Source organism: Scyliorhinus canicula, chromosome 2, assembly GCF_902713615.1.
Source record: "Scyliorhinus canicula chromosome 2, sScyCan1.1, whole genome shotgun sequence".
Taxonomy (NCBI): domain Eukaryota; kingdom Metazoa; phylum Chordata; class Chondrichthyes; order Carcharhiniformes; family Scyliorhinidae; genus Scyliorhinus; species Scyliorhinus canicula.
The window spans coordinates 232,663,775-232,691,048 of record NC_052147.1 but is presented as its reverse complement, the minus strand read 5'-3'; the positions used below and the strand labels follow the sequence as shown (position 1 = coordinate 232,691,048).

The following is a 27,274-nucleotide window of genomic DNA, read 5'->3' as shown; positions in this document are numbered from 1 at the left end:
AGTGGGGGGATCTCCTTAATTAGGGTGTCTGGTGGGGGTTAGATGGGTATGGTGGAGGTGGGTGGATAGGTCTTACATTGTGGGGGGTAGTGTGGCCCTCTGAAGGACTTTGGGGGCAACTCCCTTAAAGAGGTACCTCCTTGGCATATTGCGAGGTCCACCTGCACCAATTCTCGCCCACATGATTCCCGACCCAGAGGACCAGAGAATCATAAGGGCCCAAGAATATGATGCCCGACCCATTAATAGGATGCCCAAAGCTGGATTCTCCGCTACCAGCTGCCAGTAGCGGAGTTCCCGATGCGTCGAAGAATGCAGCCCCCAATCCCCATGTGTTCTTGAGGATCCCCCAGGCCCCAACCATGGGTGATGCCACCCTTCATGGACATGGGGGTAACTTCACAACACCCTCCTGCCCCCCCCTCCCAGCGAGGATACCCCATTATGAACCCTTTCAGGCATCCCCTTTTCAGGGTACTCCTTTACCCCACCAATCTTTGAAGCCCCTTCACACCCCCTTTACCCCCCATCATTTAGACCCTCCCTTTCATGGGCAGGCCTGCCTCAGGTCCCAACCCTTTGCAATGCCAGTTTAGCATCCAGGCACTGCCAGCCTGTCAATTGGCAGTGCCAGGCTACCCAGGTGCCAGGGGGAGTTCCAGCATACTGCCCTGTCCCCAACCACTCAGAGGGCTCCAGTGTCCTCCGAGATCCATGAGTGGCCATCATGACGTGAAGACCAGTATTAATTGGTTCCCGGTTGAGGCCTTATCGATGCGGCTGGTGACTTATTTAAATATCATTACCTGGATCATGCCTAGCGAGGGCCCGATCCAGATCACAATTCCCTCCTGAGGTGAACCCTGGGGCCCTATGGGCAGAGAGGTGGGGGGGGGAGGGAACCCGAACACGTCCCATGGAGTGGTGATGGTGGCCACCAGCTCCCCCGGGGTCCACCCCTCTGATGAGGTTGCGTCTCACAACCAGCACACGGGACAGGGTGGGAGTGGTGTGCGTGCTTTCACTTCAGAAATGCACCCTGGGGAGACACCGAGACATAGTGGCAGAGCTAGGAAGGCAAAGCACATCAAAGATCACTGGGGGAAGGGGGGAGGATGAGGGGGGGGGGGGGGGTAGGTAGGGGGTGAGGGGGATGGGGGGGCAGAACCATTGGGAGAATGGGGAATTGTATTACGCATCAAACACCCTTGTGCACAGCCAATGTGATGACTCTGTCACTTTCTTCCGCAATGCGGGCTGACCTCCGAACCCTTGGCTCATCTCTCCAGGCATCCCCCCCCCCCCCCCCCCCCCAACCCGAGGGGTAGCGGCGCTCAGTTCTCTGCGGGTTATCATCACCCCCTTGCCCTCGACAGTGACCCGCTGACAGTGCTCACACAATCCCAGCACTCTGGAGTGATGGGGGTTGACGGACCAGGCCACGTCCTAAGTGAGGAGGGTGGGTATGAGGGTCTCCCTGGCCCTCCGGGTCTGCCAGACCCCCGCCCTTCCCTGCAGCCTCCAGCTGGTTCTGGGGTTCCTCCCCGGCCTCGTCCTCCAGTCCCTGGTTGTCCGGCGGCACCTCATCGTCCACGTCCTCCTCCTCCTCGGTGGCCACATGCTCCTCATCACCAACCTCTAGCACAGCGCCCCGCTGCTGTGCAAGGTTGTGGAGGCACACAGACCACCTCAAAGTGGGTGACCCTCTGGGGGGGTGGTACTGTAGTGCACCTCCGGAGTGGTCAAGGCATCGGAACTGTATCTTGAGGAGTCCGATGCACCGCTCAATGACAGCCCGGATGGTCACATGGGCCTCGTTGTACCGGGTCTCCGCTTCGGGACCACCGGCCTCCCTACTGGCATCAGTAGCCAGGTCCTCAGTGAGTACTCCTTATCCCCCAAGAGCCAGCTGCCCATCCTGAGGTACTCCTCGAAGAGGCTGGGGATGACCGACTGCCCCAGGATGTAGCTGTCATGCGCACTCCCCGGGAAACGTGCACACACATGCATGATCTTCATCTGGTGGTTGCATACGAGCTGTATGTTCAGGGAGTAGAACCCCTTTCTGTTAACATAGGGCAGTCTCAGATTGCCCGGCAAGCACAGGACAAAATTCATGGTGCCTATGACCGCCTGGACCTGTGGCATTCTGGCGATTTGTCTACGGAAATGGGCCGATTGCATCGCAAACCGTTTGGCGCCTGGCGTTGTTCTATTTTTGGCCTCTCCCGCTATTCTCCGTCCTCGTTTTGCTTGAGGGACAGCGCAACGAGGCCGGAGGATCACACCCAAAATGTTTATTCTGTTTCACTCTCCACAGATGCTGCCACACCTGTTGAGTTTATCCAGAATTCTCTGGTTTTATTCCTAATATTCTTGCCATGCTCTAAATGTTGTGAGGTTGTGAAACAATTTTTCTTCACACCAATGTTGCTGCAATAACAAAAATGTTGCAGCACCAAGGTGTTGGAGAATATGTGGAAGTTATTGTTTCCATGGTTTTGGAATCTGTGATCATTTGTGTACATGACAAGTGTAGTGTTCGTGCATATCTGAAACTGCTTTAGCATTGATATTGATTTAATGGTGGCAATTGACTAACTGAACAGTATTTGGACTCAGTTAATGATACTTGTGCTTACTTTGGGAGCCAAACGAAAAAAAATCCAATGCCAGAGCTGGAACATCTTGCCTTATTGTCTAAATGTGAAACAAAATCCTTTAATTTTAACAATTGTTCAGGACTTCAGGATTAATTCCCTAGTTGGGTACTCCCATTTGTTCATCAGGAAACCAGAGACTTAGAGTTCCTGATTTCTCATCCATTTAAATTATTGAATGGAAAATCCAAGACTGTGAGGCTCCAGTTTCCTAACCAGTGCTCCCTGTGAGTGCTGGACTTTCCCATTTGGCAAATAAGCACTTCAGTTTCATCTTTCTGTGCAAGATTCAAACCTCCAAGAAATCAATGTTCTTCTCCAGCTTTGATCTATTTTGAATGAAGTTGATGTAAGAATATCGCAGAATTGTAACGGCGCAAAAGAAAGCCGTTCGACCAACATATCTGAACCAGCTTTCCAAATGAGCATTAGAATTTAGTGCCATTCTTCTGCCTTTTCCCCGTAACCCTGCACATTGTTTTTATTCAAATAATTATCTAATGTCCTCTTGAATGCGTTGATTGAACCTGCCTCCCTCACACTTCCAGGCAGTGCATTCCAGACCCAAAGAACTCATGTGAAAAAGCTTTTTCTGACATCACATTGCCTTCTTTTGTAAATTGCTTTAAATCTGTGTTGTCTCATTCTCGATCCTTTTACAAGAGGGAACAGTTTCTCCCTCTCTACTCTGTCCAGCCCCCTCATGATTTTCAACACCTCTATCAAATCTCCTCTTAGCTTTCTCCTCTCCAAGGAGAACAGTCCCAACCTCTCCAATCTGTCTTCATAACTGAAATTTCTCTCCCCTGGTGCCATTCTTGTAAACCTCTTCTGCACTCGCTCTAGTGACTTCACATCCTTCCTGAAGTGTGATGTAAAAGCTGTGCACAGTACCCCAGCTGATGGCTAACTAGTGTCTTGTAAGGTAATATAGAGCAAGATTCATCCAGCACATTCATCTACACATCATCTACAACTTTTAGATTTAAGCAGTAAATTTAAATTTCTAAGGGCAGTTCCTGAAGGCAATGGTGTAATAATCCATGGCAGCAGTCTAACGTTGAACTTTTCATGCGGCATGTGGCACAGTGGTTAGCACTGAGACTGCGGCGCTGAGGACCCGGGTTAGAATCCCGGCCCTGGGTCACTGTCCGTGTGGAGTTTGCACATTCTCCCCGTGTCTGCGTGGGTTTCGCCCCCACAACCCAAAGATGTGCAAGTTAGGTGGATTGGCCACGAAATTGCCCTTTAATTAGAAAAAAATAATTGGGTACTCTAAATTTTTATTTAAAAAAAAACTTTGAACTTTTCTTCAGTCCAAACCAAAGTTGCTTTTTACACATGTCACTTTCATCAATCGCACCATCATTAATTGATTATCTTTGTCTATATTTCATACCCTTTGAGCATGTTTTGGAGCAGTACTTTTCAATCTTTTTGCCCGGGACCCATTTTTACCAACCGGCTATCCTTTAGGACTCATGTCGGCCGACCTTTGCGACCCACGCCAGCTGACCTTGGTGACCCAAGCCAGCCGACCTTTGCGACCCACCATTTTCTCTTACCTTTAATGCGGGAGGTGAGCCGGGGCATATATTTTGTTGTGTAGTGTTGAAATGACCTCATCGAAACGGGCATTATTCTCTCAGGACTCTACAGAGCAGATGCAGAATGTAAGTTTTCCTCAGATGGATGATTTGCAGCCTGGGGATATAGTCTGCAAATTACAATGCAACGATTTTAGATATAGATGAGGAGGAATTACTTAAAGTATTGTGAATCTTTGTAATCTCTAGAATTCACTATCAAAGAGAGTTCTGCAGGCTCAGCCATTGAGCATATTTAAGATAAATGCAGGAAGAAAGAATTGATTTTAAAAAAAAATCTTCTCCTGGCTCAGTGCGCTGATGTCAGGAGGAGGTGATGTTTCCCTCTGGGCTGATGTGCAGGCACGCATGTCCAGTACGCCCACATTTTTTTTAGCCGGTCGGGGCAATCATTTTTAAAGCCGCTCGGAGCCGGCAATTTTAAAAGCCGGCCGCTGCAGACATTGCGTCTGAATTCACGCAATCGGGAACGCCGCGATGGATGGCTCGGCGACCCTCCCAGCAATCGCCCGCTATCCACCCGCGGGTCGCGACCTCCACTTTGAAAATGCTTGTTTTAGAGCATGTATTAATTGGGTAACAACATATGATATATACAAGGTATTGCTTTCTTTGTAATGTATGAAACTAATTATTTTAATTATGCGTTTTTTCTTCTTTTCAGAAAGGGCCAAACAAAACCCCGGTGGCTGCAATATGTCTCGTAGGATTTGTGACTATGGCATTTATCTTCATTGGCCAAGTGAATGTTCTTGCCCCAATAGTCAGCATCAACTTTATGTTGACTTACAGTGTGGTTGATTACTCTTATTTCTCAGTTTGTATGAGCTATGATATTCAGCAAAAGGAAAAAAACAGGAATAAAGAAAATGCTAGAACATATAAATCATCACAAAAGCCAAACCCAGATGGCCCAAATGGGACCGGTGGCCCAATTAAAGGCAGTACAAATGGTTCTTTGCTTGAGTTCAACAAGGACATGAATCAGATATTTCAAACAGTGCCTCAGGATAGGGAAGAAGAGATGGAAATAAATCAGAGAAAAGAAAAAAACGTGAACCAGTCTGTCCGATTGAAAAAGGTGAGAAAGCCTGCAAAGCAAACTCTGCAGGATAGTTTTATGTTGGATTTTGGCAACTCAAATACAACATTTAAAGAGGACACCAGCCATGTCTCGGGGACCGAGCTTACAGGAGACCTGTTAGAACAGGATGTAGGAGACCATCAGCATCCGGAAGCTGACTTTGTACCTCAATCTGTGGAAGCCCACCACAATGTTGACTACAAAATAATTGAACCTACAGAACACGGCAATACAGACACGGATGATTCAACAGAAACAAGAGGATATGGTAATTGTTATGGAATAATTAATTTTCCAGCTCTTCATGTATTCTCAAGGATGGTATCAGAATATAACCTCTGCCTTCTCACGGTTCAGAAGGACCGAAGCTACTCCACAAGTTGCTTAATGAATGATTGAGTTTCTTCGTCTAGCTGCTTCTCATAGTAAAATTTAGACAGAGATTAATGCACAAGATTGCTGTAAATGTATGGTTTTAGAAGTCAAATACACTGCTGGATAGTAAAGAAAAAAACTTACATTTATATAACACAATGGGGGCGATTTTCCAAAATGGAGACCAAGTGTTCGCAACATCGTGAACACCGTCGCAGTTCACGACGGCGCAGAACGGGCACGGGGATGACTGATTCGGGGAGGCCAGCATGGCTCTGGAGCGGTTCATGCCGCTTCAGCCTCCCTTCCCGGCGCCAAAAGGGCACTGCACCAACCCGTACATGCGCAGTTGGGCTGCGCCAAACTGAATGAAAAATGAAATGAAAATCGCTTATTGTCACAAGTAGGCTTCAGATGAAGTTACTGTGAAAAGCCCCTAGTCGCCACATTCCGGCACCTGTTCGGGGAGGCTGTTATGGGAATCGAACCGTGCTGCTGGCCTGCTTGACCTGCTTTCAAAGCCAGCGATTTAACCCTGTGCTAAACAGCCCCTACCTAAACAACCTGCGCATGTGCGGCAGACTCCTTCAATGCTCCGGCCCTGACCCAACATGGCATGGGGGTTCTGGGACCGGAAGCGGAAGAAAGTAGGCCCGGGGGGGAGAAGAGGCCGACCTGCCGATCGGTGAGCCCCGATCGCGGGCCACATCCCATCGGAGGCCACCTCCCCGGTGAAGGAACGCTTTTCCCCGCCCCACAGGCCGACCATTCGTGCAGAGTTCCCGCCGCCAGTGACCAGGGGTGAATGACGGTGGCGGGACTCTGCCATTTCTGCGCGGCCGCTAGGCCTATCCAGGCCGGAGAATTGGCGGCCCCACCGATTCCAGCAGCCCGCGGCCAGCTCTGCGCCAGCTCAAATGGCGCCAATTCTATGCACCTCGGAGATTCGGTCGCCGGCATCGGGGAGGTATGGCGAGGTCGCGGCGATTCTCCGGCCCGGCGTGGCTTGTCATATACTCATAGAATCCCTACAGAGCAGAAGGAGGCCATTTGACCCATTGAGTCTTCACCGACCCTTCTAAAGTGTACTCTACCCATGTCCACTCCTCATTCCACCCCGCCCTATCTCTGTAACCCAACCTGCACATCACTGGACACTAAGGGCAATTTAGTATGGCCAATCCACCTAACCTGCACATCCTGGACTGTGGGAGGAAACCGGAGCACCTGGAGGAAACCCACGCAGACACGGGAGAACGTGCAGACTCCACACAGTCACCCAAGACCGGAATTGAACCTGGGACCCTGGCACTGTGAGGCAGCAGTGCTGGCCACTGTGCTACCGTGTTATGTGGGTAAACAACACAGCTTGTGTAAAAAGCAAGATTCCATTAGCAAAAAATTAGATCATTGATCATTTTGGTAGTGCTGGTTGCAGGAAAATATTGGCTGGAACACCCAGGAAAGCTCCCTGCCCTTCTTTGAAAAGTGTCATGGGATTGTGTAATTCCACCTTAATAGTTATTTGGGGCCTCAGTTGCTTAGTATCAAACTGAGCCATACAGTCTAGAAAATCCAAGGTTTGTGGAAATGTTTTCTTTCTATGTTAGCTGATTTCGGCCAGTATGGTTGTCGGAGCTCCACAATTGGCATCAATGCTTTGGGACTAAGATTAAAGAGAAAGTCGGCCTGGGTTCCCACTCCTGAACTATAGAGTAACTCCAATGGTGTGTGAATGTTGGGTCAGGACATCGTGAACTGTAATGCCGTCAAGTTTAAATAGTTAGCTCACACTGCTGTCTTAGTTGACACAAGAGGTATAACCAGATTTGATGAAATGACAAACGGTAACTTGCAATCTCTGAAGTTTATCCATTAGGAACTCTGCTCTCAGGAGAGAAAATTGGAGGATGATGAGAAATTCTATTTTAAATTCACATTTTGCTCCACTTTATTAAATGCTAACCCCACTCCATGGGCTATTTCATAGAACAAAAGTGACAGGGCAAATGACTTGTTCCTAGACTGTGTTAAAGCTGGGGCAGATTGGGGCAGCACAGTGGCGCAATGGTAGCACTGCAGTCTCACAGCGCTGAGGTCCCAGGTTCAATCCCGGCTCTGAGTCACTGTGTGAAGTTTTTTCACCCCCACAACCCAAAGATGTGCAAGGTAGGTGGATTGAACACGCTAAATTGCCCCTTAATTGGAAAAAATTAATTGGGTGCTCTAAATTGTTTTTTAAAAGCTGGGGCTGGATTCTCCGGTGCCCAGCACCGGTAGCCGAGTTCCCGATGCGGCGGAGAATCCCGTGTTAGGGGGAAAAAAGGGATCAGTGCTGTTTGTCATGCACCCATCCCTCACTGATGGCAGCATCGGGTTTTGCTCCCATTTGCATCCTAATAACGGGCTGGAAATGGAATTTTCCATGCTTCTGTGATGCTCCGGCTCCCTGGGCCGGGATTCATGTGGATGTGGATTGGTGCAAGTATTCACCAACATGACCCCCTTGATCAGAGACCCCCCCTGATCAGAGACCCCCCGATCAGAGACCCCCCCGATCAGAGACCCCCCCATCAGAGACCCTTCCCCAATCAACGACACCCCCCCAATCAGATACCCTCCCCCAATCAGAGACCTTCCCCAATCAGAGACCCCGCAAATCAGAGACCCCCTCGACCCCCCTCAATCAGAGACCCCCCAATCGGAGATCCCCACCAGACTCTCCCATGTCAGAAACCCTGCCCCTTAACTGAAATTCCCCTTAACTGAGACCCCAATAATTGAGCCCCTCATAACTGATCCCCATAACTCATAATCAGCATGTTTATAAACATCAAGGAGGAAAGTGCTTTCACTTCCTCTTTTCTCAGCAGAAAGCACTTAACTGTTTTTGATGTGGTCAGCACCTGTCAATCATAATGTTTTATGAACATTGCAGTTAAGCTCTCAGCAGGCTACTTGAGATGCATTCACGCATGAAGTAAATGAAAATAAGCAACCCAGACACCAACTGTTATTTTTTTGGTTTGGTTTTGAAATTATGTAATTAGGTTTGGAGTGAATGATTTTCATATTGGTTCAGTTAATACCAGTGCTAAGGGAAACCTTTCCATCTAGCATACCATACTAAATTTTCTTATAGACACCTACTGGTTACTAATAAATACAATACATAATCACTTTAGCAAGAGCTGCCCTTCATCTTCCCATTCCTATACTAAGAAACTGACTGCATTGATTATGCAGTTGGTGACTGATTGATTAAATTGAGTAACTGTGCATTGGTGTATCGGATGACTATTTTCTGTAGTTTTATTTCAATATTTAGTTGTCAATATTGGAATCCAATGCAATCCAGTCCAAGCGATTAACAGTATCCCAACTGACCTCTAGTCCCTGAAACTGTGCCATTCTCTTCATTTTCCCACCAATTTAGATGCTCTGCTGTGACACCCTTATCCATGTCTCACTACTTCAAATCTGTTATTCCAATGCTTCAATTCATTAACTCCAAAATGTGTAAAATGGAGCTGTCCTTGCCCACTCAGCTACTAAGGCCCATCTGTCTGTTATTTCAATCTTTGTGGACTATATTTGATCCCTGCTCCACCCTGTCTTCATCTTCCTCTGCCTCTACAACCTCCCTCATACTTACTTTCCTTGTCATATCTGTCGATCTGGATTAGCATCCCACCCTCTCTCTCTTCCACCTTAGTTCTGGATCTCCTGTCTGAAACACCTTACCCTCTGTATTTTTATAGATGGTCTTATTTTTTTCCCCAAGTCTTCAATCACCCCACCGGATCTCTCTGCTCAGCTCTGTTCCAATGATTTATGTATTGAAAGCACAGTAATAAATACATGTTGTGGTTCATGATGATTAGTAGAGCAAAGTTATTTTTAAAAATTCAGTTACGGGATGTGGGCCTCACTGGATCGGCCAGGATTTATTGCCCATCCCTAGTTGCCCTTCAGAAGGGCTAGTCTTGCATCAGGGTTCATGTTTAATTTCAGGGTGTACCCTTTACCAAATTTACTCCATTTGGAAAGTATCAGAAATTGCAAGCAGTTTTGAACTAGTTGAATCTGTTCCCATAATGTGCCATTGTCACTTAGCATCAGCCTAGGTGCTGAGACCATTTGTGATTTGGGCATTGAACTACAGAAGTGATATTGGCAGCATTACATCAAGAGGTAAAGGAGGAAGCTGGAGCTAGTCTTTCTTCAACATGGGTTTATTCACAAAACTCAGCATAACATAAGTGCAGGCTACCTCATTTCCATATAGATTCCCCACACAGGTTAAACTGGTTCTTTTGCATGTGCCCTACCTGACCTTTCCCCAATTAGTATCAGCTGCTCTTATTCACAGCTAGAGAATACATTGGATTGTCACAGCATTTGCAACATTAACAACATGGCAACCAAAATGCGTTTTGCCATTTTGTTGATGCACCACTGTCAACGTAATCTGTCGATTATTCTTTGGTCTACTATGTACATACTGTGTACGTTCCCTTGGCTGCAGAAAAATACTTTTCACTGTACTTCGGTACATGTGACAATAAATCAAATCAATCAATCAATCATCTACCCTCCGTTACTGAAGGTCTAAGACACGCTGCTTTGCTTGTTGACTATTTTCCAGCCTGACACTGATTGGATGTAGGGAATCTGTGGAAAATGATCTGACAAAGACTGTGATGAAGGGCCATGCTGCAAGGCGGAAACTATTGTTTTCTAATTCCAACCATAGACAGGTTTTTAAGAGAGTGAATCAAGGGTTATGGGGATAAGGCGGGAAAGTGGAGATGAGGATTATCATATCAGGTCGGTCAAGATCTCAGACTCGATGGGCCGAATGGCCTCCTTCTGCCCCTCTGTCGTACGGTTTTATGATCAAATCTGTTATATTTAAGAAATGATGTTCATCTGACAATAATATGCAGTTTACAAATTTTTACTAACTGAAAATCCTGAAACCAGTTTCACATCGAAAAAGAATGTCCTATGTCTATTCTTGCAAGTGAAAGATAAAATTATTTTACATTTCAGTAATAAAGATATTATGCTTTATAATACTGAAGATTATAGATGCGGTAGAATTCATGATAGAGACCAACGAGAGATGTTATGTAACAGTGGTTATGACCTTTATATTGTTACACTCCAACTGCAGGTTCCATTGTAAGGCAAAAGTCTCATGAAGCAGAGATTTACAAGATGCCAAGATCATTTTATTCCAATCTCTGCAATCGCTGGCTGTCATTCATTGGTGTAAGTATTTGATAGAAATTATTCTATGGTACAAAACAGCAGCCTTTATGTCATACTTTTGGAACGGTTTACACAAAAGCTTCACTTTTATGGAAGGCACATTTAGTTGTTCATAATAAATGCATTTATGACCCATCAAAATCTTAAGAACATGTAGAGCATGTCTTAAGAGAACTACCTTGGGACTTCCAGTGGTGGCCATGGAGTGAGAGATCGCACATATGGTATCTCCTGCCTGAGGCCTGGTTTTTTGGTCCTTCTTACCCGTTCTCCCTGTGTCTGCGTGGGTTTCTTCCAGGTGCTCTGGTTTCCTCCCACAGTCCAAAGATGTGCAGGTTGGGTGGATTGGCCATGCTAAATTACCCTTAGTGTCCAAAAAAAAAGTTAGGTGGGGTTACTGGATTACGGGGTTCGGGTGGAGGTGTGGGCTTAAGTGGGGTGCTCTTTCCAAGGGCTGGTGCAGGCCTGATGGGCCGAATGGCCTCCTTCTGCACTGTAAAGTCTAAGAAGTCTAGGGCCCTATTGCGTCATTGCCCGCACAGTGGTTGATAAATATATTGGTTAAGTTCCTTTCAGCCATATTCAAAAAGCAAAGACTTGGTCACGGAGGACTTGGCAGGAGTGGCAGTGCCAATTTGGGCAGCCCTGGAGAGGGTAGAACAGCGACTGGTGGCGCAGAATGTGTCGATCCAGAAGGTGGAGGAGACGGTTGCTGACTACAAAGATCAGATTGCCTCATTGGAGGCAGGGATGCTGATGATGTCGGAGGGGAAAAATAAGCTGACAGCCAAGTTCGGTGATCTGGCGAACTGCTCAAGGAGGCAGAACTTAAGGATCATCGGGCTGCCCAAAGGCATTGAAGGGACGAGAACTACAGATTATGTGGCCAAGATGTTCGAGCAGTTGGTGGGGGAGAAGGCTCTTTGACTGCCCTCCTGAAGTGGACCGAGTCCGTCGGTCGTTGAGGAAGAAGTTGAGAGCTGGGTAATCACTACGGGCGATTATAGTATGGCTCCATCAATACATCAGCAAGGAAAAAAATCCTGAAATGGGTAAGGAAGACCCGTGAATGTAGTTGGGAAGGCCACCATACTGTCACAATCTACCAGGACTTGGGAGCGGAGCTGGCAAAGGGAACGGCTGGATTCAACAATGCCAAAGCTGCTCTTTTAAGGAGCAAGGAGCGATTTGGCATGATGTACCTGGCTCGCTTGTGCGTCACACATGGGGGAAGAGAACACTATTTTGATACACCAGAGGAAGCGAGTAACTTTAAAAAAAATAAATTTAGATTACCCAATTCATTTTTTTTCAATTATGAAGCAATTTAGCATGGCCAATCCACCTACCCTGCACATCTTTAGGTTGTGGGGGAGAAACCCACATAAACACAGGGAGAATGAGCAAACTCCACAGTGGCCCAGAGCTGGGATCGAACCTAGGACCTTGACGCCGCGAGGCAGCAGTGCTAACCACTGCGTCGCCATACTGCCCTGGAGGCGAGTAACTTTATAGAGGATTATGGACTGAGGGACATTTGAGAATTCTGCGTGGACTCACTTGCATGTTTAATCTATAGCATTGCACTCAGGGCTACGAGGCCTTGCTTGTTTATGTTCACTGCTGTTTTCTGTTTACTTTGTTCTCTAAATGTATAGTTTTGCAGTTTTGTAACATCTGCCACCCCATGCGTGGGGTACAGACACTCTGGGCAGGATTCTCTGACCCTGAGGCTAAGTGCGGAAGCCGTCGTAAATGACTCAGGATCAGCAATTCTGGCCCCCATAGGGGGCCAGCACGGCACTGGAGCGACCCACTGGGCACTGTGGGGTCCGCGCATGCGCAGTGACACCTGTGCCAGTGGGCGCATGCGCAGTGGCTCCCTTCTCCGGGCCGGTGCGGAAGAAAGGGGCCCCCATCCCGGGAGGCCGGCCCTCCGATCGATGGGCCCGATCGGGGCCAGGCCACAGTGGAGGCCCCCCAGGTGTCGGATCCCCCCCCACAGGCTGCCCCCGGACCCATCCACACCAAAGTCCCGCCGAGTAAGACCACACGTGGATGGCACCGGCGGGACTCAGGTTTTTTGTTACAGCCGTTCGGCCCATCCCGGGCCAAGAATCGGCGGGGGTGGGGGGGCGCGTAGAACAGCCCCCAACCGGCGCCGCACCGGCCGCACCGGTTTGGCACTGCGGGGAATTGCGTCCCGGCGACGAGGCGCGATTCCCGCAGGTCGCAGCAATTCTCCGGCCCCGGGCTGAGAGAATGCCGCCCTGGGTATATTATAACATTAGTGTAGGGTGGGGTTGTATGAAGGTGGGGGAGGAGATGTGGGGATGTAGGAGATTGGGGTACAAGATTAAAGAAGCGTTTTGGGAGGGCAGCATGTGGGTCTTTTCGTAACTAAAGTTTATGTTTAGCCTCAAGTGCTGGTCACCCTGCTAGCAGAAATTCTGGTTAATCAAAGTGAAGCGTTTTTCATATGGGTTGGGATAGCGAGCCTGGGGCGGTGGGATTTTCTTTGTTTGGGATGGCGGAATGGGGGGGAAGGGTGGGCTGCTGACGATGAAGATTATAGATTATAGAATAGAATTATAGAACAGTACAGCACAGAACAGGCCCTTCGGCCCTCAATGTTGTGCCGAGCCATGATCACCCTACTCAAACCCACGTATCCACCCTATACCCATAACCCAACAACCCCCCCTTAACCCTACTTTTATTAGGACACTACGGGCAATTTAGCATGGCCAATCCACCTAACCCGCACATCTTTGGACTGTGGGAGGAAACCGGAGCACCCGGAGGAAACCCACGCACACAGGGGGAGGACGTGCAGACTCCACACAGACAGTGACCCAGCCGGGAATTGAACCTGGGACCCTGGAGCTGTGAAGCATTTATGCTAACCACCATGCTACCCTGCTGCCCTTAATGGGTCATTGGATGGAAGGGCGAGGTAGGGGCCGTATGAGTCCATTAGGATTCAGGTATGGCTAATCAGGGTGGGGGTGGTGTTTGGAGCCCCCCCGACCAGATTGGTCTCCTGGAATGTGAGGGGACTGAATGGGCCGATTAAAATGTCTCTGGTGTTCGTCCATTTAAAAAGTTTGACAGCAGACGTTTTTGCAGGAGACTCACCTGAGGGTGAAAGACCAAACCGAGGTTGAGGAAAGGTTGGGGGGGGGGGACAAGTGTTCCATTTGGGGTTGGGTACGAAGACGAGGGGGCCGTGATGATTATTAATAAGAGGGTGGCTTTTTCAGTGAGTAACACTGTGGGGGATCCCGGGGAAGATGTGTGATGGTGAGTGGAATGTTGGAGGGGGTTCTTATGGTGTTAGTGAATGTGTATGCTCCTCAGTGGGATGATATGGAATTTATCAAGAAGGTGTTGGTGAGGGTTCCAGATTTGGATATGAATTGATTGATTATGGGAGGGGATTTTAACTGTGTGCTTGACCCTAGGCTAGACCAGTTGTGCCCTAAATTCCTGAAGTGTCAGGGGTGGTAAATTAGTTGGTTGGGTTCATGGAGTGGATAGGGGGTGTGGATCTCTGAAGGTTTGGTCACCCGAGGGTGAAGGTATTTTCTTTCTTTTTGCATGTACACCGAGTGTACTCTCGTATCGACTTTTTTGTTACGGATAAGGCACTGCTTCCGGGGTGGTATGATCGGCATACTCGCCGATTGTCATATCGGATCATGCGCCGCATTTGGTGGATCTGTATGTGGAGAAGGGGGCACGCAGTGACCACCATGGAGGTTAGATGTGTCACTGTGCCATATGAGAGAATTGGGGCGGCTATAGGCACGTAAGTCAAGTTCAATAAGAACAAATAGGTCTCTACCTTCACGTTTTGGGAGGTGTTTAAGGCAGTAATTATGGGGGAACTAATCTAGATTATGGCACATAGGGAGGAGGTGGAGAGGATGGAAAGACAAAAGTTGCTGGAGGCCGTTTTGGAAGTTGGCATTATTCGGCCATCCCAGCGGGGAAGTTGTGGAAGGGGAGGAAGAAGCTCCAGATGGAGTTTGAATTGTTGTTGACGGGGAAGGCTGTCGGCCTGTTATTGGGTACAGGAGGCATTTTATGAACATGGGGGGAAGGCTAGTGGGTTGCTGGCGGTAGGCAGCTTTGAGGGAGATTGGGCAAATAATGGACCCGGGGGTGAGGGTGGTCTCTGACCCAGGTAAGATGAATGGGGTGTTGGAGGCCTTTTACCAGGGGCTGTATAGGTCAGAGCCCCTGGGAGGGGGGGACTGAGACATGAAACATTTCTTGGATGTCTTGGATTTCCCGGTATTGGAGGATGGGAAAGTGCGGGGTCTGGAGGCCCCACTTGGGTTGGAGGAGGTGATGAGATGCATTGGTTCAATGCAGTCTGGGAAGGCTCCGGGCCAGGATGGATTCCTAGTGGAATTTAACTTTGCGATGGAGTTAGGGCCTAATCTAATGGACGTGTTCAATGACTCGTTAGCCCGTTGGGAGCTTCTGCCCACATAGGCACAAGCTTTGATTTTGTTCATTTTGAAAAGGGATAAGGATCCAGAGGAGTGTGGTTCTTACTGATGGATATCATTGCTAATTGCGGATGCAATGTTGTCAGCTAAGGGGTTGGAACATGCTTGGAGGATTGTGTTCCTGGGGTGATGGATGAGGACCAGAGGGGTTTGTGAAATATAAGGAGGTTATTGAATGTGTTGGTGATACCCCCGACGGGTCTGGAGATGGTGGTAAGAATTTCCATGGCAGAGAAGGCGTATGACCGGGTTGAGTGGGAGTATCTTATCCAGGTATTGGAGCAGTTTGGGTTGGGACCGAGGTTCATTAACTGAATTACATTGTTGTACAGGGCCCACTTGACTAGTGTTTGCAATAACACAAGTTCAGGGTATTTTCGGTTACACAAGGGTACAAGGCAGGAATGTCCACTCTCCCTGTTACTTTTTTGTGCTGGCGACTGAGCCATTGGCGATGGCGCTTAGGGCATCGATGGGCTGGAGGGGAATAGAGAGTGGAGGGATGGAACATTGAGTCTCCCTATATGCGGACAACTTGTTGTTAAATGTGACGGACCCGATCTCGAGTGCGAGTAGGAATATGGAGGTGCTGACGAAATGTGGCTCTTTTTCGGGGTACAACTAAACGTGGGGAAATGTGAGGTGTTCCCGGTGAGTTCCAAGGTACAAGGTAAGGGCCTTGAGAAGTTGCCGTTTCGGTGGTCAGGTCGAGTTTTCAGTATCTGGGAATACGGGTGGTGCATAGCTGGTCTCTGTTGCACTAGTTGAATGAGTCCAACTTGGTAGAAGGGGTGAAGGAGGATTTAAAGAGGTGGAATATTTTCCCGCTATCGTTGGCAGGGCGCGTTCAAACCATGAAAATGATGATCCTTCCAAAGTTTTTGTTTATTTTCCTGCCTAAATTTGTTTTGGGAGGGTACATAGCACAAGTCTGCCCTTTGTATGGACTGGTACGGTGCTTTGGATTGAGAGTCTTTTTGCAGAGGGACAGGCGGGCATCGGAGGGGTTGTGGGTGGTTTTGCTGAACTATTACTGGGTGGCGAATGTTGAGAAGTTTCGGAAATGGTTCGTGGAGGATGCATCGGTTTGTGTTGATGAAATGAAATGAAATGAAATGAAAATCGCTTATTGTCACAAGTAGGCTTCATATGAAGTTACTGTGAAAAGCTCCTATCGCTACATTCCGGCGCCTGTCCGGGGAGGCTGGTAGGGGAATTGAACCGTGCTGCTGGCCTGCCTTGGTCTGCTTTCAAAGCCAGCGATTTAGCCCAGTGTGCTAAACCAGCCCCTGGCTGGAGGAGACCTCATGTATAAGGTTTGGTCTGGGACACTGGTTATGGCTCCGCTTCCATTCTTGCCAGCCGAATACTCTACGAGTCCGGTGGTGGTTGCCGCGTTAAGAGTTTGGAATCAGTTTTGGCAACATTTTAAGGTGGAGGGCATGTCGCTGTGGGCCCAATTTGTGGAAATCATGGGTGGGATTCTCGCACCCCAGGCAGGGCTGGAGAATCGCAGGGACGGGCACGAACCGCGCGACGCTGGTCCGCCGATTCTCCGCACTCCGAGGGAGAACAGGTTCAGGTACTTCAGATTAGGAATTGTGTGAGGAAGGAGCTGGCCATGTTTCCACGGTTACCGCCCCCTTTGTTGCTGGAAAAGATAGTGGGCTGGATTCTCCGCAGCCCCACGACAAAATCACATTTGGCGCGGGGGCGGAGAATCCACTTTTACGACCAAATCGGGTCCAGTCCCGGTAGAATCGCTCGCCTGCAATTTACACGGTGCGGCTGGGGGGCCATTGCCAGAGGCCCTCCCAGAGATGCTCTGGTCCCGACTGACCGAATTCCCGATACCGTGATTCAAATCACATCAGGACACTCGCGCGGTGGCTGTGGACTCAGTCCGTGGCCGTCCTGGTGGGGGCAGGGTATCAACTACTGGAGGGGGCCTTATGGGCGGCCGGGGCGACGATCGGGCGGGTTTGGTGTAGCGGTGCGGGGCAGATCTTTGGGGCCTTCTTTGTTTGTCCAGGTCTGCTGGCTGTGTCCGCCATCGCGTTAGGCGCAGCCGCTTGAGGCCGCTGCCATGTGCATGCTCAGACACAGAACCGGAAGTGCAAAGGCCCGTTCGTGCAACGAAAGCTGCGAGAAGCACTCCGTGGCCCTGCCAGCCCCCTGCAGGTAGGTGAATAGATCGCAATAATTTTAAGGAATGTCTGGCATGGGGACATAGCCCCAATTTGGAGAATCCAGCCCAGTGTCTGAGGTTGCGATAGAGCAGGGCACGATTTCCGATGTTTATGGGGAGTTAATGGAGAGGGAGCGGGCACTGCTGGAGGGAGAGGGCCCCGCTGGGGATAAAGAGGAGGAGGCGTTGGGTGGTGTTTGAGGCGGGGGTTTGGAGTGAGGCCTTGCATAGGATAAACTCGACCTCCTTAAGAGCGAGATTGAGCTTAATGCAATTTAAAGTGATGCACAGAGCACATATGGCAAAGACGTGCGTTAATGGGTTCTTTACGGAGCTGGAGGACAGATGGGAGTGGTGTTTAAGGGGCCAGCGAATTGCACACACATGTTCTGGTCCTGTCCAAAAACTGGCAATATTTTGGGAGTCCATTTGGGGACACTGTCAGGAAAATAGGGGTAAAGGTGGCCCGAACCCGTGGGTGGCGATATTTGGGTTATTAGAATATCTGGGAGTGCAGGAGGGAAGATGGACTGACGTGTTGGCTTTTGCCTCTCTGAAAGCCTGGAGGAGAATTTTGTTAGGGTGGCAGCCTCCGGAGCCGCCAAGGGCAGTAGGGTGGGTGAGTGACCTGGCGAAAATATTTACATTTGGAGAAGATAAAAAAGTTTGCCATTAGGTTTATGAGGAGGGGTTCTACTCCTCTCCTTCTTTCAGAGTTGATAATCTTCAGCAGGAGGGCGGGACGAGGGGGGTTGTTTTGTTTTACAGTTGCAAAACGGGGCATTTGGGATGGTATGGTAGGTGAGGTGCGTTTAACGAGAATTATATAATGTTGGATTGAATGTTGTGTTTCGTATATAAAATGAAGATGTCCTGACTAAAAATATTTTCCAAAAACAGAGCACCACCTTCCTTGTTCAATGTCGTGCCGAATTTTTGTTGAATGTGTTCTTTTCACGTACTGTGTCCCAAAGTTGACTATTTTAATATTCATCCTGATCCATGAATTTTGAACAAGCTGTGCTTTAAACTTTAAATCTGTGATGTAGATTAATGGTTAATTCTGGTCTTTATTTTACTTCTACAAGATCCTGTCAAATCTTTGAAAATATTTTTCTGAACCATTTTTGAAAACTATGCATAATTGCCTTCGGGGATTGGGTGGTTCATTGGCTCATTTAGTACCTTGGGGACCTCTGTTTGAATACAACCCAGATTGGATTGAAAACTTCCTGTGTTTGTTGCCTGTGAAGATTCTAACTATAATGCCTTTCACTAGTCTTGCTTTGGCATGCAGGTCATGATGTAAAATTACTAATTTTGCTTCTCTTATATAGTTTACAAAAGTGACGAACAGAGAGAACAGAATTACAATGATAGTTTGGTGAGGGGTGCAGGTCTATCTTTCTGGCTCAAACTGCATTTTAAAAATGCTTTGTTGGGATTAAACACACAAGTTTCACCAGGGAGGTGGAAATGTTTTAAAATCTGAATTCCTGTTGAGGACTCTCTTCCACTGGGGATGCCTATTGGAAGTCTGGATGTGTTCTGCCCAATATCTTCAATGACTGATTCAAATGGAAGGTTGCAAATAACAAATGACTGAAGCTTTTCCGGTGTGAAAATGTGAAACAAGCAGTGGGAGATAGGGAAAATCCCACCCTCGGTGCATGTGAGGAGTGTTGACTCTGAAAAAAGTTAATAAACTCTCTCAGCAAGGACCGGCTTTGTGACTTAGTTTTGACTTTGCCAACCATCATTGATCCTATCAACACCCTGGAACGTTGGCCATTTGGGGCTGGTTTAGCTCACAAGGCTAAATCGCTGGCTTTTAAAGCAGACCAAGCAGGCCAGCAGCACGGTTCGATTCCCGTACCAGCCTCCCCGAACAGGCGCCGGAATGTGGCGACTAGGGGCTTTTCACAGTAACTTCATTGAAGCCTACTCGTGACAATAAGTGATTTTCATTTCATTTGAGAATTGAGAAAACAAGACCTGGCAAGAAGGATGTTTTTCAGCCACTTATGTCCAGTCCATCAAAATTGATTTTGTAGGAGTTTTGCCTGAAAGCCTGGAAACCTGAATTCAAGAAGGATACTAATGTTTGTTCAATGGCCCTCATATTGAATCCAGAAGATGCGGTGAAGGCATTGCTGATGGAATTTATCTCGCACTATTATGTGTCGCTGATCTTCTTAGACAGTCCTTTGGGACCAAAGATGACTTGCTTCCTAAAGATAAAGAAAAATAAATGCTTACTAAAAATAAGGTCTCAGGTGACCAGGGAGTCCTAACGGGTGACCTACAGTCTCTGTCACAGGTGGGGCAGATGGTGGTTGAAGGAGCAGATGGATGGGGTTCCCAGGTTGCCGCATGTTCCTTTTGCTATCACTGATATTCACTCTAGATCTTATTATGGGTCAGGGTTTAGAGAACACCAAAGTATATCATTGAGTTCACCTGACCCACAACTTTTAATAGATTTTGGTTATGGAGAGCATAAGGACCCACTTTACAGGTGTGATGCAACAGAGATCTAAAGTATGTTTAAACAAAAACAATATTTATTCTATGAATCCAGATAACATTTTATAAACACACAGTAAACATCTTATCAACTACCAACACTGATAATCGCCACAGATACAATACTTTATAGATAACCCTTAATAACTTACCGAACAACATCCATAAGTCAAAAACCCTTTTAATAAAGACAGTAGGTTTGCATTCCTTACAGAAATAGGTATTACTTTAAAATCATCAAGTAATCTGGAGACATTCTTTAGTAGGCAGAGAAAGAGAGACCTAAACACCTCCTTGATTTAAATGTAGCTCCCCAACTGAAAATGAAACTAAAACTCAGAGTCAAAAAACAGCTTCCAGCTCAAACCGAAAGTAAAAAGCCAGAAACACAGCTCAGCTCCACCCACACAATGGCATCACTGCAGCTATTTGATAAACACACTTTTCTTAAAGGAACCCTCACATGACAGTCTCAGTGCAGTACAAGAATGTGGTGATGACAACTGTTCTATACACTAGGACTTATGTTGATTTTCGGAGGTCTTTGTTTTCAAACATTCGCTGCTATAGTTTGTAGAAAGCTGAGCTGGCACAGCTGATCCGGTGTTGGGTTTCCTCACCAATGGTGGACCTTTGAGGAAGCTGGTTGCCAAGGTATGGGAAATGCACAATATATTCCAGAGCCTCTCCTTCTACATATATAGCAGGTGGAATATTTAGCTGACCAGGTGTGGGTTAATATGAATTTGTTTTTGCAATATTCAAGAATAGGCCGTGTCTTGTGTGTGCAGAATTGAAGAGAGGATGGATTGCTCCTCTGGTGCTGGGTGGGTAATGACACTGCAGTCATCTGCTAATTGTAGATCATGTATGCCCATTGAAGCCAGCTTAGTTTTGACACGGAAGTGACTTAAGCTCAAAGAATTTTCCATCTAGGTGGTATTTAATACTGATACCAGAAGGCAGTTGAACTTTGATGAGGTAAATAGACACTGTCAAGTAGATTGTAAATAGTATGGGGACTATCAAACAGCCTTGCTGGACCCCGGACGGACTTTGAGGGCTTTTGTTTCAGAACTCCCACTGAATACTACTGCAATCTATTATAATGAAGCAATGGCAGGTTTGTAGTGAGGATTCTTGGACATCCTAATATTTGGAGCATAATCCACAAACCTCATGACTTACTGGGTCCTGACTCCCCTTGTCTAAGTCAAAGTCAGGAAATGGCAAGGAGAATCTTCCCACCCGGAGTCCAATTGAGCTCCTTTTCTTTCCAGTTAATGGGTCTCATGGTGCCATCACTGGCATACAACCAGGACAGAAGGGCCATAGACTATGCGGGGAAGCTGCTCATGAGACCATAAGACACAGAAGCAGAATTAGGCCACTCGGCCCATTGAGTCTGCTCCGCCATTCAATCATGGCTGATATTTTTCTCATCCCCATTCTCCTGCCTTCTCCCCATAACCCCTGACCCCCTAATTGATCAAAAACCTATCTATCTCTGTTTTAAAGACGCTCAGTGATTTGGCCTCCACAGCCTTCTGCGGCAAAGAGTTCCACAAGTTCACCACCCTCTGGCTGAAGAAATTCCTCCTCATCTCTGTTTTAAAGGATCGTCCCTTCAGTCTGAGATTGTGTCCTCTGCTTCTAGATTTTGCTGCAGGTGAAAACATCTTCTCCAGGTGCACTCTATCCAGGCCTTGCAGTATCCTGTAAGTTTCAATAAGATCCCCCCTCATCCTTCTAAACTACAAGGAGTATAGACCCAGAGTCCTCAACCATTCCTCATACAACAAGCTGTTCTTTCCAGGGACCATTCTCGTGAACAGTGGGAGAATTGGACACCCTGCGGCCCATGGAGCCCCCCCTTGGTGGGAAGGGCTGGCCCTGCTGAAGAAAAACCTTAGTTGGGCAAAGATGCATCCTCTCCCTTTCACTTGAGCCTGCACAATGAGCCTGACCAAATTGTCTGTACATTGGAGCCTCCTCCACGAGGCTGATCTGGGGCCTTCGGTTGTACCAGCAATGGCCATCACTCTTGTTGGCACTGCTGGAACTGAAAAGCTAACCGCTCTCTGAATGGCCAGCAGCTCTTCGAGGTGGAATCTCTGCTCTTAAAGGCATGGAAGTCTGATCAAAAGCAGTTAACTAGCTGATTGTCATTGAATTCTGTCAGGGTTTTTGAAAATGGTCATGGCACCTAAATTCAGCCCTGTATTTCTGTCACCTCCTTATCAATCATTCCTGTTATTCTGAAAATGTCCTCATTATTTTCTGGAAAAGCAATTCTCACTTCCAGGAGAGAGTCAATGAATTCTTGCATTGACATAAAATTGTTCAGGATATTTGTCATTTCATAGTTACCCTATAATGCAAGGGATTATGGACTGCACTCTATTTTGGCTGCCCCAAAGGTTTGTCACCATCATCCATGATGACATGCAAGCCATGATCCTGACCAACGGATCCACCACAGACCCAATTCCCGTTGGACTGGGGTCAAGCAAGGCGGTGTCATCGCACTGACGCACTTCTCAATCTTCCTTGCTGAAATGTTCCATCTCACCCTCAGCCAGCTCCTCGCTGGAGTGGAGCTAAACTACAGAACAAACAGAAATCTAAATCTATTCAACCTCCACCTCCTGCAGGCCAGATCCAAGGTAATCCCATGCTCTGATAATGCTTGCATTTGCGCACACTCAGAGGCCGAGCTCTAAGCCATCATCAAAACCTTTGCTGAGGCGTATAAGAGCATGGACCTTACACGAAACATCTGGAAGACAAAGGTCCTCTACCACCTTGCACCTGCCACATAGCAGTGCACCAAAGTTATCAAACTCCACAACAAGATCTTGGACAACGTGGACCATTTTCCTTATCTTAGGAGCCTGCTGTCAACAAGGGCAGACATTGACAATGAAGTTCAAAACTGCCTTACGTTTGCCAGCACAGCATTTAGTCACCTGAGGAAGAGAGTGTTTGAAGACCAGGCTCTCAGTCCCGGCACCAAGCTCATGGTCTACAGCGTAGCAGTGATACCTATCCTCCTTTTTGTATCAGAGATATGGACTATGTACAGCAGGCACCTCAAAGCCCTGGAGAGGTTGACAGCACCGCCTCTAAGATCCTGCAAACCCATCAGCAAAATGGGCGCACTGACATCAGTGTTCTCGCTCAAGCCAACATCCCCAGCATTGAAGCATTGACCACATTCAATCAGCTCCTCCGGGCAGTCCATGTGGTCCACGTGTGTGACATGAGACTATCAAACAAGCACTCTGCTCTGAGCTTCAACTGGCAAGCAAGCTCCAGGAGGACAGAGGTAACCCTTCAAGGATCACCCTCAAAGACTCCATGAAAAAGTATAACATTCCCACCGATACCTGGGAATCCCTGACCCAAGACCACCCGAAGTGGAGGAAAAGTATCCGGGAAGAAACTGAACACCTTGAATTTCATCATCAAGAGCAAACTGAAGCCAAGCGCTGACAATGAAAAGAGTGTATGACAACCCAGGCACCCCATCCACCCGCTCCTCCAACCATCCTCTGCCCCACCTGCGACAGAGACTGTAGTTCGCACATTGGACTCCTCAGTCACCTGACAACCCATTTTTAGCCTGAAAGCAGGTTACCCTCAACTCCAAGAGACTACCTAACAAGAAGAAGCCCCATACTACATCCTGTCAGTTCCTTTGAAGAGCCATGCTATTTCTTTGTCTTTCTACTAGCCTAGATTCTCTCATTGAAGCCTCCTACGATTTCACTGATCAATACCTTTAGAATTTCGGTTTCTGACAAGGCAGAATGTCTCAAGGTGCTGGTATGCTCTATTTCTGAACAACAAGATTGGGTAGTAAGGAATGTATCACACTCTGCTGTGGAGAAACAGTGATTGCTACCTCAATCATAAATAAAATTCGTCAAAGTTGAACAGCAGTCTGTATGTCGGATTGATTCTCTGGGGTCATGAAGCATTTAACTGCACGTCAAACTGGAAAATGCTAGAAAATGATGTCATGTACGACATCCATCAGGCGTTTTTGCTTTTATTTTGTATGTTTGCGGGAGAAAGTATAATTATTTATAGGAAATACTATAAATTACTTGTATGTCCAATTTCAGTGCTAGGTGTTGATTAAATATTGGTGATCTTGTCATGTTGATTTTTCTGTATTTAGAATTGTTGCAACACAAAATTTAAACTAGCTGGATAAATACAAACCATTCGTTACCCTATAATGCGAGGAAGACTCTTCTTGTTGAGATTAAGCCTTTATCAGATAATTTTAGTTGTAAACACTGTCTGTATATCTGTTCAGAGAAAATGCATAGCATTGTACGTACAAAAAAGGCTTATTTTTTTAAAAATGCATATTTCACGTATCTTCAATTTTTTTTATCACAATTCCCTAAAAAGCATTGTGTAATCGGCTCAACTATTTCCGTGAAGAGTTAATTGGAACAAAAATTGTAATCATGCCTTTAATTTCTGCAAATAACTTGAATGTCTGCATAAATATTAGTGATGCTTCTAGACATACTTCTATAAAAAACTACATCCCAAGATTGCTCTTTGTGTACATAATTGGGCAAAGTCAGGTTAAAACACTGCATTTTCTTAACTGATTTTATTTCATTGTTTTTTCATAGGCAATAGTGTCCATTGTAATCATGTTTGTGATCCATTGGATTTATGCCTTAATTAATATTGCTGTGGCATTTTTCATCTACATTTATATTGGACAAATGAGTCCAGGACTTCCACCCGGTGAGTATATTTAATAAATTGTATACACTGTTTTTTTTAACATATTGCAGATTTCATTATTATCTTGCAATTCTATGTGTTTCTTGTGCAATTAAAAGATCATAAGATAGTAGGAAATGGGAGCAGCAGTAAGCTATTTGGCCCATCGATCTTGCTCCACCATTCAACAAGATCATGGCTGATCTGATTGTGGCCTGACTTCACTCTCCTGACCCGTAATCCTTGACTCCCTTCATTCTTCCATTGGTCATAAAGGTAACACTCATAAAATAATGGTGTAGTCATACCGCAACACTCTTTATCTTTGGTTCAGCCATTTGTTTTCCAAGTTAATCCAAATCACTCTTCCAGGTTCGAATACAGTCTTTCGTTTGAAGAAATTTTAGTTTGCAATTTTAAAAAAAAACTTGCTTGCAGAAACCATCCTCTGTTACCATTGTTTAGCTCTGATGGTGTCTCTAATAAAAAGCTGGAAAGCAAGTCTTGACTTCAACTGTGTTCTACAATTATTTCTCATCCAACACAACAATGCTATAATATATATATAAAAGTATATGTATATATATATATAATTGGCATTGGTTCACAGTGTTTAATTGAACTGGAAGTGGGACAAGCACTCTGTTAACAACAGAGTTACTGGAGGGAAGTGGTGGTGAGGTGACACTGGGTGTTTGTAGCATACATGTAGTACATGACATATGTCTTTGAATAATGTCTCCAGTCTAGATGAAAATGAGGAGGCCAAGGATAAGTACACTGGAGACTTCAAAAATACTGGGGGTGGGGGGTTAGAGAACCCAATTGAGCAGTTTCTCTGATTATGACTGGATAAGCAAGAATCTTGCTGTTGATGGTCCCATTCAGTTTGATGAAAGAGGAAGCAGTTCACAGAGGATGGTGAAGTCAGTCATATCAAAGACCACACAGGTTGAGATGAATTATCGGGGATAGTGCATCAGGTCAGCACGGTAGCACAGTTGCTTCACCGCTCCAGTATCCCAGGTTCGATTCCCGGCTTGGGTCACTGTCTGTGCGGAGTCTGCACATTCTCCCCGTGTCTGCGTGGGTTTCCACCAGGTGCTCCGGTTTCCTCCCACAGTCCAAAGATTTATTTACGCAGATGCTGGGAGAATGTGCGGACTTCACACGGACGGTGACCCAGAGCCGGGATCGAACATGGAACCTCGACGTGGTGAGGCAGCAATGCTAACCACTGTGCCACTGTGCTGCCTCCCACAGTCCAAAGATGTGCAGGTTAGGTGGATTGGAGCGACCCCCGAGCAATGGCGTAAATAGCTACGCGACCTCTGAGTGATGGGAATAGAGGAATACGGACCCCGGAAATGTAGAAGATTTTAGTTTACACAGGCAGCATGGTCGGCGCACGCTTGGAGGGCTGAAGGGCCTGTTCCTGTGCTGTACTGTTCTTTGTTCTTTGGACTTTGTAGGTCAACAAATCTGTCTAACTCAGCCTTGAATATGTTCAATGACCCAACCTCCATTGCTCTGTGGGGAAGAGTCCAGTTGTAGCAAAGGCTAGATTATGGGGGCGATTCTCTGACCCCCGCGCCGGGCTTGCACATGTCAATATGTCTGGGGTCATTTTCCAACTTGGCGCTCTTGGTGCAGTGTCTCACCTGCCGCATAGCAGACTTTCAGGCATGTGCTAATTTTAAATGGTTGAAAAATAATACGTATACTTGAATTTTTAACATGTGTTCCTCAGCATACAACGTTCCTTGCTGGGAGCACAAAGCATAAAATTACCCTCTATGTGCATCAACCATCATCTTCTAGGAATTAGCACACTAAAAGATTTGTTTCTTGGGGGTTGGTTTGCAGGATTGAAGGAGCTGGGAGCGAAGTATGGGCTGGAGCAGGAGGAAATATTTAGATTCATGCAGGTTCGAGATTTTACCAGGAAGGAGATGCAGAGCTTCCCGGTAGAGCCGGCCTCCACATTGCTGGAGGAGGTGCTGACGACAGGGGGACTGGAACAGGGGGTAATGTTGATGGTTTCTGGGGCTATTTTGGAAGAGGAGAAGGATGGGATCAAGGCAAAGTGGGAGGAAGAGTTGAAAATGAAATGAAATTAATGAAATGAAATGAAAATCACTTATTGTCACGAGTAGGCTTCAAATGTAATTACTGTGAAAAGCCCCCAGTCGCCACATTCCGTCGCCTGTTCGGGGAGGCTGGTACGGGAATGGGAGAGGGTATGGAGGAGGGGTTCTGATGTGAGGAGCCGCTGGAGGGTG

At 47.0% G+C, this 27,274-nt stretch overlaps 1 protein-coding gene across 2 annotated transcripts in view; it reads left to right on the top strand.

The window, feature by feature from the left end:
- Window positions 1–27,274, top strand: part of slc12a8 (solute carrier family 12 member 8) — a 247,400-nt gene that overhangs the window by 204,820 nt on the left and 15,306 nt on the right. For both annotated transcript variants that reach the window (XM_038789779.1, XM_038789780.1), the window contains exons 10-12: window positions 4,932–5,619; window positions 10,906–11,003; window positions 24,896–25,013. In XM_038789779.1, the coding sequence (XP_038645707.1) occupies window positions 4,932–5,619; window positions 10,906–11,003; window positions 24,896–25,013 (904 nt within the window). The remainder of the gene's footprint in view (window positions 1–4,931; window positions 5,620–10,905; window positions 11,004–24,895; window positions 25,014–27,274) is intronic.